The 13,615-nt window shown below is 45.7% G+C and overlaps 1 protein-coding gene across 1 annotated transcript in view; it reads right to left on the bottom strand.

Moving 5' to 3' along the window:
• Positions 1-13,615, bottom strand: part of kif1aa (kinesin family member 1Aa) — a gene marked incomplete in the record, with an annotated part of 191,337 nt that overhangs the window by 10,349 nt on the left and 167,373 nt on the right. Inside the window, 7 exon segments of the mRNA XM_055943926.1 lie at positions 2,354-2,478; positions 2,857-2,928; positions 4,394-4,585; positions 6,470-6,615; positions 6,882-6,943; positions 7,206-7,339; positions 10,097-10,211. Of these exon segments, the coding sequence (XP_055799901.1) occupies positions 2,354-2,478; positions 2,857-2,928; positions 4,394-4,585; positions 6,470-6,615; positions 6,882-6,943; positions 7,206-7,339; positions 10,097-10,211 (846 nt within the window).

The following is a 13,615-nucleotide window of genomic DNA, read 5'->3' on the forward strand; positions in this document are numbered from 1 at the left end:
TAGGATAACTAACTCAGCAGGTTAGGAGAACTAACTCAGCAGGTTAGGAGAACTACCTCAGCAAGTTAGGAGAACTAACTCAGCAAGTTAGGAGAACTAACTCAGCAAGTTAGGAGAACTAACTCAGCAAGTTAGGAGAACTAACTCAGCAAGTTAGGAGAACTAACTCAGCAGGTTAGGAGAACTAACGCAGCAGGTATGGAGAACTAACTCAGCAGGTTAGGAGAACTAACTCAGCAGGTTAGGAGAACTAACTCAGCAAGTTAGGAGAACTAACGCAGCAGGTTAGGAGAACTAACGCAGCAGGTTAGGAGAACTAACTCAGCAGGTTAGGAGAACTAACTCAGCAGGTTAGGAGAACTAACTCAGCAAGTTAGGAGAACTAACTCAGCAAGTTAGGAGAACTAATGCAGCAGGTATGGAGAACTAACTCAGCAGGTTAGGAGAACTAACTCAGCAGGTTAGGAGAACTAACTCAGCAAGTTAGGAGAACTAACGCAGCAGGTTAGGAGAACTAACGCAGCAGGTTAGGAGAACTAACTCAGCAGGTTAGGAGAACTAACTCAGCAGGTTAGGAGAACTAACTCAGCAGGTTAGGAGAACTAACTCAGCAGGTTAGGAGAACTAACGTAGTAGGTTAGGAGAACTAACGTAGCAGGTTAGGAGAACTAACTCAGCAAGTTAGGAAAAGGGTTAGCTAAAACGCGAAAATGTTCCCCGACCTGACGCAATCATATCTAGCTACAACCAAGCCTTTCCTGAGAACAGTCTTGGTTTCCACAAATGCGATGCTGCTTCAATGGCACTGCTCATGCTGTCACAGGTGCCATAATGGCACAGATACAGAGATGAGTCCTCAAACTATCTCTATGGGATAGACAGCCTGACATACAATGTAAGTAGTGTCTATTAACCATGTACACTTCCAACAGTAGGTGAAATAAATAGCAGGTACCAGTAGGTGTCAGTGATGGTCGGTTTAAATGGGGAGGACTGGCTCATAACAGGTACCAGTAGGTGTCAGTGATGGCCGGTTTAAATGGGGAGGACTGGCTCATAGCAGGTACCAGTAGGTGTCAGTGATGGCCGGTTTAAATGGGGAGGACTGGCTCATAACAGGTACCAGTAGGTGTCAGTGATGGCCGGTTTAAATGGGGAGGACTGGCTCATAACAGGTACCAGTAGGTGTCAGTGATGGCCGGTTTAAATGGGGAGGACTGGCTCATAGCAGGTACCAGTAGGTGTCAGTGATGGCCGGTTTAAATGGGGAGGACAGACTCATAACAGGTACCAGTAGGTGTCAGTGATGGTCGGTTTAAATGGGGAGGACTGGCTCATAACAGGTACCAGTAGGTGTCAGTGATGGTCGGTTTAAATGGGGAGGACTGGCTCATAACAGGTACCAGTAGGTGTCAGTGATGGCCGGTTTAAATGGGGAGGACTGGCTCATAGCAGGTACCAGTAGGTGTCAGTGATGGTCGGTTTAAACGGGGAGGACTGGCTCATAGCAGGTACCAGTAGGTGTCAGTGATGGCCGGTTTAAATGGGGAGGACTGGCTCATAACAGGTACCAGTAGGTGTCAGTGATGGCCGGTTTAAATGGGGAGGACTGGCTCATAGCAGGTACCAGTAGGTGTCAGTGATGGCCGGTTTAAATGGGGAGGACTGGCTCATAACAATGGCAGGAGCGGAACAAATGGAATAGCATCAAACACCAGGTCTGCCATGTGATTGATACTAGCCCAGGTACTCCATTCCATCCATTATTATGAGCTGTCCTCCCCTCACCAGCCTCCTCTTGCAGGTGTCTGTAGATGTTATGTGTGATGACAGGCCAGGTGTATCTTAGGTCTGATCTGAATTCAGTCTTGCCATAATCTCAGAAACCCAGAGCTAAAATGTAATAATTGAGTCAGATGCTGGATTATGTTCTGGGGAGATGTTGAAGGTGAGATACTAACCAGACTCTCCAAGTCTCCACCCCCCAACTAAACGGAGATGTTGAAGGTGAGATACTAACCAGACTCTCCAAGTCTCCACCCCCCAACTAAACGGAGATGTTGAAGATGAGATACTAACCAGACTCTCCAAGTCTCCACCCCCCCAACTAAACGGAAACTCTCAGCCAAAACATGAGCCGAATGTTCCCTCCCCACCTGTAAAAATCAGGATCTGATCAGATGATCAGTGATTGGAAAATCTGCACACCGGGAACAAAGTTCCTCGTTAGTCCTCTCAATCCCAAAACCATTTTATGTGACGTCAAACTATCCACAAGAAATGAGTGTTACCGCGGCAGCCCTGAGTCTGTTAGTGTCGTGTGTAACGGTAGCAGAAGTGTGTTATTACTGACCTGAGTGTTTCAGTCTTGGGGTAGCATCCCTCCACCAATGAAGGGCACGTCGAGGAGGGGGTGAGGGTGTCAAGGGCCGTGGCAGAGGTCGACTCCCTCAACAGAGTCACTGACATTTCAGACAGCTGGAAAGACACACACACACAAACACACAAGCACACACACACACACACACACACACACACGTACATGTACACACACAAACAAGCACATGTCAAAATGCACACACACACACACACACACACACACACACACACACACACACACCCACACACACACACACACACACACACACACACACACACACACACACACACACACACACACACACACACACACACACACACACACACAGCATGTCAAAACCCTGTCTGGAAAAAGTTCACTGAGAAAAACGAACACGTCATATCCCCACTCGTAGATTCCTCACATCTAAGTAACTTCAAACCTTCAAACATACATGAAAACCCATCATAGTAAAGTGACACAGGAAGGAAGTCTACCTTGCTTTCACTGGCGCTGACATACACCTGGCTGTACTCTCTGTTGAAGGAGTGGGCGAGTAGCCGTAGACACTGGTGAGTGGTAGAGACAAAATACATCTTTAAAAGTCTCAGAGCAATGGGCTTTACAACAAAAAAAACTCCGAAACGGTTACCTAAGGAGAAGGCTTAAGTGGGCCACAAACCACATTTAAAAGGGACACTCAAGCATAGCCACAGGAAGTAGAGGTGCTGGGAGGTGCTGCGGCTGATAAATTGAAATAATCTTGCCCAAAAATGTGGATATAAAAAATTATAATTTACCCCCAAAATGTAATTAGTCCTGTCTGAACAGACATACATAAAATAATTCTAAATTTCACACCAGAAGGCATAATTGCTACTACAAAGGATAAATAGCGTCTAAGCAGGTTTTACAGTTGGGAAGGACACAATCTGGGCAGCACACACACCAAATATAGAACAGCTTGTTCCATTGTGACCATAGATATAATCCATAGAAGGAATTTGGAACCTCTAACCCTGGTACTTTGACTGTTAAACTCATGGTACACTAGCAATGGCTGCCAGTCCTGACTCTTATGGGAACAGCCAGTCCTGACTCTTATGGGAACAGCCAGTCCTGACTCTTATGGGAACAGCCAGTCCTGACTCTTATGGGAACAGCCAGTCCTGACTCTTATGGGAACAGCCAGTCCTGACTCTTATGGGAATTTTAGAAACAGATGCCTCACAAGTTCTCAACTGGCAGCTTCATTAAATAGTACCCGCAAAACACCAGTCTCAATGTCAACCATGAAGAGGCGACTCCGGGATGCTGGCCTTCTAGGTAGAGTTCCTCTGTCCAGTGTCTGTGTTCTTTTGCCTATCTTTTTATTGGCCAGCCTGAGATATGGCTTTTTCTTTGCAACTCTGTCAATAAGTGTGTCCATGATTGAGTCTTTGAATGAAGAGATTGAGATTAAACTGTCCAAATCATGTCCAATCAATTGAATTTACCACAGGAGGACACCAATCAAGTTGTCGAAACATATCAAGGATGATCAATGGAAACAGGATGCACCTGAGTTCAATTTTGAGTCTCATAGCAAAGGGTCTGAATACTTATGTAAATACGCTATTTTGGTTTTTAATTTGTAATACATCTGCAAAAATTTCTAAAAACCTGTTTTTGCTTTGTCATTATGGGGATTCTCATGTAGATTGATGAGGAAAAAAAACTATTTAATCAACTTTAGAATAAGACTGTAACCTGCATTTGGCCATTCATGTGGTATTGAAAAATATTCTGCTAATTTCTTTTATCCTGTAAATGATGTAGAAGTGCATGAAATGTGTTTATAAAAGGTTAATAAAAATCCCCATGTGTCGAAATCCCCAAAAATGTGTCTGCTCAACTGTATGCCACTACACAAATTTGATTATAGATACAGGCAATGCAATTCAAAATATCTTCCCGCGGCTTTACTCGTAAGCAAGAACGGGAATATTTAAGTAACAAGGTGACTTTTTTTTTTAAAGAAGAAGAGACACTGACCTTAGCGGCTAGCTCCCTCTGCCTCTCGTTGGGGGCGTCAGCTGTGGGGCTGAGGTCCTGGGCGTGGCCTTCGGAAGGCTGAGGGGACTCACTCTGCTCCACAGACACACAGGACAACAACCCTTCCTGATCCAACAGCAGGGTGGACTCTAGCTTCTCCCTCAGGAGCAGGTAGTGTCTCGTCTTCTCCACCTGAATGAAACAGATAACCATAACTAACTAAGTAAGTAACTAAATAACCAACCAACCCTAACCTGTATTTGTAGGGTGTAGAGTGTACGACAAAGGGTATAGGTGTAGGGTATAGGGTGTAGTGTATAGATGTAGTGTATAGGGTATAGGGTGTAGGATATAGGGTGTAGGATATAGGGTGTAGGATATAGGGTGTAGAGTATAGGTGTAGGGTGTAAGGTGTAGGGTGTAGGATATATGGTATAGGTATAATAGGGTGTAAGGTATAGGGTGTAGGATATATGGTATAGGTGTAGTAGGGTGTAAGGTATAGGGTGTAGGATATATGGTATAGCTGTAGTAGGTTGTAGGTGCAGGCTATAGGTGTAGTAGTGTATAAGGTGTAGGGTGTAGGTTTAGAGTATAGGGTATGGGGTGTAGTGTGTAGCTGTAGGGTGTAGGGTATAGGCACATGCTGTATGTGTAGGGTATAGGGTGTAGGGTATAGGGTGTAGGGTGTACAATGTTGGGTATAGGTGTAGAGTGTACAATGCTGGGTATAGGTGTAGGGTATAGGTGTAGGGTATTGGTTTAGGGTATAGGTGTAGGGTGGAGGGTGTAGAGTACAGGTGTAGGGTGTAGGTTATAGGGTGTAGGGTATAGGGTACAGGTTGTAGGGTATAGGTTGTAGGGTATAGGGTGTAGGGTATAGGGTGTAGGGTATAGGGTATAGGTTATAGGGTGTAGGGTATAGGGTATAGGGTGTAGGGTATAGGGTGTAGGGTATAGGGTGAAGGGTATAGGGTATAGGGTATAGGGTACAGGGTGTAGGGTATAGGGTACAGGGTGTAAGGTATAGGGTACAGGGTGTAAGGTATAGGGTATAGGTGTAGGGTATAGTTGTAGGTTATAGGTGTAGGGTGTAGGTGCAGGCTATATGTGTAGTAGTGTATAAGGTGTAGGGTGTAGGTTTAGAGTATAGGGTATGGGGTGTAGTGTGTAGCTGTAGGGTGTAGGGTATAGGTGTAGGGTGTAGGGTATAGGCACATGCTGTATGTGTAGGGTGTAGGGTATAGGTGTATGTGAAGGGTGTAGGTGTAGAGTATAGTTGTAGGGTATAGGTGTAGAGTATAGGGTGTAGGGTATAGGGTGTAGTGTATAAGTTGTAGGGTATAGTTCTATGGTATAGGGTGTAGGGTATAGGGTGTAGTGTATAGGGTGTAGAGTATAGGGTGTAGGGTATAGGGTACAGGTGTAGGGTATTGTTGTAGAGTATAGGATGTAGGAGTAGGGTATTAGGTATAGGTGTAGGGTAATGGTTTAGGGTATAGGATGTAGGAGTAGGGTATAGGGTATAGTTGTAGGTTATAGGGTGTAGGGTATAGGATGTAGGAGTAGGGTATAGGGTTTAGGTGTAGGGTATTGGTTTAGGGTATAGGATGTAGGAGTAGGGTATAGGGTATAGTTGTAGGGTATAGGTGTAGAGTATAGGGTGTAGGGTATAAGGCATAGGGTGTAAGGTGGAGGGTGTAGAGTACAGGTGTAGGGTATAGGTTATAGGGTGTAGGGTATAGGGTATAGGTGTAGAGTATAGGGTGTAGGGTATAGGGTATAGGTGTAGAGTATAGGGTGTAGGGTATAGGGTATAGGTGTAGAGTATAGGGTGTAGGGTATAAGGTATAGGGTGTAAGGTGTAGGGTATAGGGTATAGGTGTAGGGTATAGGATATAGGTGTAGGGTATAGGGTACAGGTGTAGGGTATAGGTGTAGGGTGTGGAGTATAGGGTGTAGGGTATAAGGTATAGGGTGTAAGGTGGAGGGTGTAGAGTACAGGTGTAGGGTGTAGGGTATAGGGTGTAGAGTATAGGGTGTAGGGTATAAGGTATAGGGTGTAGTTGAACATACCTCCTGTAGGAGGCTGAGTTTCTCCAGTTCCCACTGGTGGTCCAGGATGAGGCTGTCACTGCGTGGCCTCCACCCAGCCAGGTTCTCCTCCCCTCGGACGTATGCCACCGAGGTGTCCAGCACCCGCCGACGTCTCCTCTGCATTCCTGGGGGGTTGAATAAGGTCAATGGTTAGAGGTCAGGGATCAGACAAACAAAGCAGAAATACACTTTATCTATTATCTCTCGATTTTGTTTGGATTCGTTGCGTTTTATCTCCTTGTCTCCTTTTAAATTGTTTTGGAGAAAAAGGTCCTTCCAATTCAGACCTTCTCCTCCAATACATTTTTGAGAAAGAGGCAGGAAGATGAATTGAGAAAGAATATGTGGAAACACCAGACAAAGGGGAAGTTCAAAAGAGAAAGTGTGTCACCTGGGCTCCCGTGATCCGCCAGGTGACACAAGCTGACCTCGTACACACCTGTCACTCGGTTCCTGGACAGAGAAAGAAACAACAGACAAACAAAACCCTGGGTTCAACTCCGGGTTCATTTCATGTCCGTTGTTTCCATTGATTTAACCATCCTCTTTCAGGAATGCAACCAAAGCAAAGGACTGTGGTGAGATAAACAGTAACAGACTTGATTTTATGATTTATTTCATGATAGTTGATTTAATAATTAATCTTTCAGGAATGCAACAGAAGAAATATAATGTTTCTGCTAATACTAATAATCATAAGAGATGATTAAGTCACCCCTCTGTTGTCCTCAGGCTTCCGGTGCCAAACAGGTTTCGGATGGAGCGGGAGGCCGGGAGTTTAGCGTCTCGAGAGTAAAACACCATACAGAAATCTTTGGTTATGACTGTGGGCTGAGTGCAGTTCTCCATCTGCAGAAAGGAAAAGGATCCAAAAGATAATTTCTCTCTCTGCCTCTTAAGGGTCATAACATCAGATACAGTAGGGGTCATTTTGGATACAGTACTGGCAGTTCAAATCAAATTGTCTTGGTCACATGCTCTGAATACAACAGGTATAGACCTTACTGTGAAACGCTTACTTACAAGCCCCTAACCAACAATACAGTTTAAAAATATATGGAGAAGATTAAGAAATAAAAGTAACATGCAAATAAAGAGCAGCAGTAAAATAACACTAGCGAGACTATATGGGGGGGGGGGGGGGGTGCCGGTACAGAGTCAATGTGCGGGGGCACTGGTTAGTTGAGGTAATATGTACATGTAGGTAGAGTTATGAACCAGTCAAGATATGGACCAGTCCAGTCAGGAACCAGTCCAGTCAGGAACCAGTCCAGTTATGAACCAGTCCAGTCAGGAACCAGTCCAGTTAAGAACCAGTCCAGTTATGAACCAGTCCAGTCAGGAACCAGTCCAGTCAGGAACCAGTCCAGTTATGAACCAGTCCAGTTATGAACCAGTCCAGTCAGGAACCAGTCCAGTTATGAACCAGTCCAGTTATGAACCAGTCCAGGTATGAACCAGTTCAGTCAGGAACCAGTCCAGTTATGAACCAGTCCAGTTATGAACCAGTCCAGGTATGAACCAGTTCAGTCAGGAACCAGTCCAGTTATGAACCAGTGCAGTCAGGAACCAGTCCAGTCAGGAACCAGTCCAGTTATGAACCAGTCCAGTTATGAACCAGTCCAGGTATGAACCAGTTCAGTCAGGAACCAGTCCAGTTATGAACCAGTCCAGTCAGGAACCAGTCCAGTCAGGAACCAGTCCAGTTATGAACCAGTCCAGTTATGAACCAGTCCAGTCAGGAACCAGTTCAGTCAGGAACCAGTCCAGTTATGAACCAGTCCAGTTATGAACCAGTTCAGTTATGAACCAGTCCAGTTATGAACCAGTCCAGTCAGTAACCAGTCCAGTTATGAACCAGTCCAGTTAAGAACCAGTCCAGTTATGAACCAGTCCAGATATGAACCAGTCCAGTCAGGAACCAGTCCAGTTATGAACCAGTCCAGTTAAGAACCAGTCCAGTAATGAACCAGTCCAGTCAGGAACCAGTCCAGATATGAACCAGTCCAGTCAGGAACCAGTCCAGTCAGGAACCAGTCCAGTTATGAACCAGTCCAGTCAGGAACCAGTTCAGTCAGGAACCAGTCCAGTCAGGAACCAGTCCAGTCAGGAACCAGTCCAGTCAGGAACCAGTCCAGTTATGAACCAGTCCAGTTATGAACCAGTCCAGTCAGGAACCAGTCCAGTGTTGAACCAGTCCAGTTAAGAACCAGTCCAGTCAGGAACCAGTCCAGTTATGAACCAGTTCAGTTATGAACCAGTCCAGTCAGGAACCAGTCCAGTTATAAACCAGTCCAGATATGAACCAGTCCAGTCACGAACCAGTCCAGTTTTAAACCAATCCAGTCAGGAACCAGTCCAGTGTTGAACCAGTCCAGTTATGAACCAGTCCAGTTATGAACCAGTCCAGTCAGGAACCTGTCCAGTCAGGAACCAGTCCAGTTATGAACCAGTCCAGTCAGGAACCAGTCCAGTTAAGAACCAGTCCAGTTATGAACCAGTCCAGTCAGGAACCAGTCCAGTTAAGAACCAGTCCAGTTATGAACCAGTCCAGTCAGGAACCAGTCCAGTTAAGAACCAGTTCAGTTATGAACCAGTCCAGTTATGAACCAGTCCAGTCAGGAACCAGTCCAGTTATGAACCAGTTCAGTCAGGAACCAGTCCAGTTATGAACCAGTCCAGTCAGGAACCAGTCCAGTTAAGAACCAGTCCAGTTATGAACCAGTCCAGTCAGGAACCAGTCCAGTTAGGAACCAGTCCAGTTAAGAACCAGTCCAGTTATGAACCAGTCCAGTTATGAACCAGTCCAGTCAGGAACCAGTCCAGTTAAGAACCAGTCCAGTTATGAACCAGTCCAGATATGAATCAGTCCAGTTATGAACCAGTCCAGTTATGGACCAGTTCAGTTATGGACCAGTCCAGTCAGGAACCAGTCCAGTTATGAACCAGTCCAGTCAGGAACCAGTCCAGTTATGAACCAGTCCAGTTAAGAACCAGTTCAGTTATGAACCAGTCCATTTATGAACCAGTCCAGTTATGAACCAGTCCAGTCAGGAACCAGTCCAGTCAGGAACCAGTCCAGTTATGAACCAGTCCAGTCAGGAACCAGTCCAGTCAGGAACCAGTCCAGTTATGAACCAGTCCAGTTATGAACCAGTCCAGTCAGGAACCATTCCAGTCAGGAACCAGTCCAGTCAGGAACCAGTCCAGTCAGGAACCAGTCCAGTTATGAACCAGTCCAGTTATGAACCAGTCCAGTCAGGAACCAGTCCAGTTATGAACCAGTCCAGTTATGAACCAGTCCAGTCAGGAACCAGTCCAGTCAGGAACCAGTCCAGTTATGAACCAGTCCATTTATGAACCAGTCCAGTCAGGAACCAGTCCAGTCAGGAACCAGTACAGTTAAGAACCAGTCCAGTTAAGATGAGTAGATTTTCTCAGATTGTTTCTGTGAAGCTAGCTTTACGATTACCATTAGACACGTACAGTTACATATAACTACCTTCATACTGTATATAACTATATATGTTACCTCTAGGTAGGCCGACAAGGTCATTTATATCACACTATATACAACTATATACTGTATATAACTATATATGTTACCTCTAGGTAGGCCGACAGGGTCATGTAGATCTTCTGTCCGTAAGGAGTGACCCGGTTCAGGAGGAGGGAGTTATGCATGGCGCTGTCCCAGGCAGCCTCGAAGCGATAGAATGTCCTGTTGGAGGAGAAGAGGAGTTAACCATGCAGAGAGAACGACTGAACAGAGAGCTCATCGACCCTGGTCTGAACTTGTCTGTCTGTCTGTCTGTCTGTCTGTCTGTCTGTCTGTCTGTCTGTCTGTCTGTCATGAATACTACTAACATAGTGGTCTGTCTGTCTGTCTGTCATGAATACTACTAACATAGTAGTCTGTCTGTCTGTCTGTCATGAATACTACTAACATAGTAGTCTGTCTGTCTGTCTGTCATGAATACTACTAACATAGTAGTCTGTCTGTCTGTCTGTCATGAATACTACTAACATAGTAGTCTGTCTGTCTGTCTGTCATGAATACTACTAACATAGTGGTCGGTCTGTCTGTCTGTCATGAATACTACTAACATAGTGGTCGGTCTGTCTGTCTGTCATGAATACTACTAACATAGTGGTCTGTCTGTCTGTCTGTCTGTCTGTCTGTCTGTCATGAATACTACTAACATAGTGGTCTGTCTGTCTGTCTGTCTGTCATGAATACTACTAACATAGTAGTCTGTCTGTCTGTCTGTCATGAATACTACTAACATAGTGGTCTGTCTGTCTGTCTGTCTGTCTGTCTGTCTGTCTGTCTGTCTGTCTGTCTGTCTGTCATGAATACTACTAACATATATTACTAACTAATACTACTAACTACAAAACCTACTCTAGTGTTTAGTATGCTAGTATGCTGTAAACTGAAAGCAAAGCAGGATGGGTGGTTTTCTGAATAGTCCTGTTGATAGTTGTGTTACAACTTTATTAGACAAATAAAGGTTATGTCTACTGTTGGAGGAAGGTAACTATTTAAAGGTTTTCTCAAGAATAGCTACAATCTATTGCTATCGGCAGATCAAGTTGTAGTTGCATTGCATGTAGGGACATTGTTTATCACTATGATAATGTGAATAACATTCTGTCTGTCTGGGAAATGTTACCTACAGTACATGTGCATCTAAAATGCTCTTGAGAGAAGATAGCTTTTGTTTATGAAGATTAAAATAACAACATTGATTTTTCAAATGCACACATTCAATAGACAAGACACATAGTTTGAGGATGAATACAGTAAATAGCATGCAACAAGGGAACCCGTCGGTTGTGGGTCGACCTTTAAAAAGAAAAACACCAAACAATAACAGCACGGAGGAAAGAAAAGGTAATGAGAGATCGACAGACGGGAGGAAGGGAGGAGGACAGGAGGTGAGGAGAAATACCTATGGTCTATTCCCAAGGAGACGCTTTGAGAAGGAATAGAAGAAGAGAACCAGGAAGAGAACCAGGAAGAGAACCAAAGGTGAGTCAGGAAGAGAGTCTGATGTGGTTGTGAGCGTCGTTATGAGCGAGAGCAACAGGACAGGCTTGTTCTTCCTAGCCTGGTCCCAAATAGGTTTGTGCTGTCTTGCCAACTGGGACCAGGCTACATTTCCCATCCACTACTTGATGATTTGAACACCAAAATGTACTGTACTTATTAATAATTGTATCTTATCTGTTCTAGAATGTCTCACAATGGACAGAAGAGATACAATGTAATACTTTTGAGTTTATTTTCATTCTGTAGATAGAGATACAAATTATAACTATGGAATGCCGTTTGGGTCTTTGCGTGTCATGAAATATATATGTCAAATAACACTATTTGACACGTCAAATAAGATTATAATTTGACGCATCAAATAACAAAATTACGATTTTCGAATGTTGTGTGAGCTGAATTTGCATGCGCGAGCCAAGCGCCATCAACATTGATGAAAGTCTGTAAACTATAGGTAGGCTATCTCCCTACTATGTTGACTTTGATTTGCAGTATGACAAAGTCCCTCAGAAATATATTTTATATACTATATAGGCCAGACCCTTCAAAACGTTATTCCTTATGATACATTTTTTCTGTCCCCATCAATGGCTTAGACTTTTAGAGAATAACTTCCCATTTCTTCAGATCTAACAGAACAAACCTTCTCCTCCACCTCTCTCTCCTTCTCATCCACCCCTCTCTTCTTCACCTCCACCCCCTCTCCTTCTCCTCCACCCCCCTCTCTTTCTCCACCCCTCTCTCCTTCACCTTCTCCTCCACCCCTTCTCCTTCAGCCTCCCTCTCCTTCAGCCCCCCTCTCCTTCAGTCCCCCTCTCCTTCAGTCCCCGTTTCCTTCAGCCCCCTCTCCTTCAGCTCCCCTCTCCTTCAGTCCCCCTCTCCTTCAGTCCCCTCCCCTTCAGCCCTCTCTCCTTCAGCCTCCCTCTCCTTCAGCCCCCCTCTCCTTCAGCCCCTCTCTCCTTCAGCCCCTCTCTCCTTCAGCCCCTCTCTCCTTCAGCCCCTCTCTCCTTCAGCCCCTCTCTCCTTCAGCCCCTCTCTCCTTCAGCCCCTCTCTCCTTCAGCCCCTCTCTCCTTCAGCCTCCCTCTCCTTCAGCCCCCCTCTCCTTCAGCCCCTCTCTCCTTCAGCCCCTCTCTCCTTCAGCCCCTCTCTCCTTCAGCCCCTCTCTCCTTCAGCCCCTCTCTCCTTCAGCCCCTCTCTCCTTCAGCCCCTCTCTCCTTCAGCCCCCCTCTCCTCCAGCCCCCCTCTCCTTCAGTCCCCCTCTCCTCCAGCCCCCCTCTCCTTCAGCCCCCCTCTCATTCTCCACTCCCTCTCCTTCTCCTCCATACTTTAGTCCATACATTGATGAATGAGGACTTCCCCTGAGCAAATAATCACAACTTGAAAGCAGTTATGTTTCTGGCCCGTTGCCCAGCACAGTCTTAAATCTGAAACCGCTCATCCAAGCAGAGAAACGTAAGAGGAAACCAATGTTTCTGTCGGCCATTAAAGGGAGATAAATCGTCCCGTTCATAGAGTTCAGATGTTGAAGGCCGGCTGTTGGCATTTGTACTGAGATGACCTGGTGGGAAAGCTAGCTGTGTGTCTGTCATAGGGAAGAAGACAGAGAGCGAGAGGAGAACAGCTGCTATACTGTGGGACGAGAGGAGAGGAGAACTGCTGCTATACTGTGGGACGAGAGGAGAGGAGAGGAGAGGAGAGGAGAGGAGAGGAGAGGAGAGGAGAGGAGAGGAGAGCTGCTGTAATACTGTGGGACGAGAGGAGAGGAGAGCTGCTATAATACTGTGGGATGAGAGGAGAGGAGAGGAGAGGAGAGGAGAGGAGAGGAGAGGAGAGGAGAGGAGAGGAGAGCTGCTGTTAAACTGTGGGACGAGAGGAGAGGAGAGGAGAGCTGCTGTTATACTGTGGGACGAGAGGAGAGGAGAGCTGCTGTAATACTGTGGGACGAGAGGAGAGGAGAGCTGCTGATATACTGTGGGACGAGAGGAGAGCTGCTGCAATACTGTGGGACGAGAGGAGAGGAGAGGAGAGGAGAGGAGAGGAGGGGAGAGGAGAGGAGAGGAGGGGAGAG

The sequence above is a fragment of the Salvelinus fontinalis genome, chromosome 14 (genome assembly GCF_029448725.1).
Source record: "Salvelinus fontinalis isolate EN_2023a chromosome 14, ASM2944872v1, whole genome shotgun sequence".
Lineage (NCBI taxonomy): Eukaryota > Metazoa > Chordata > Actinopteri > Salmoniformes > Salmonidae > Salvelinus > Salvelinus fontinalis.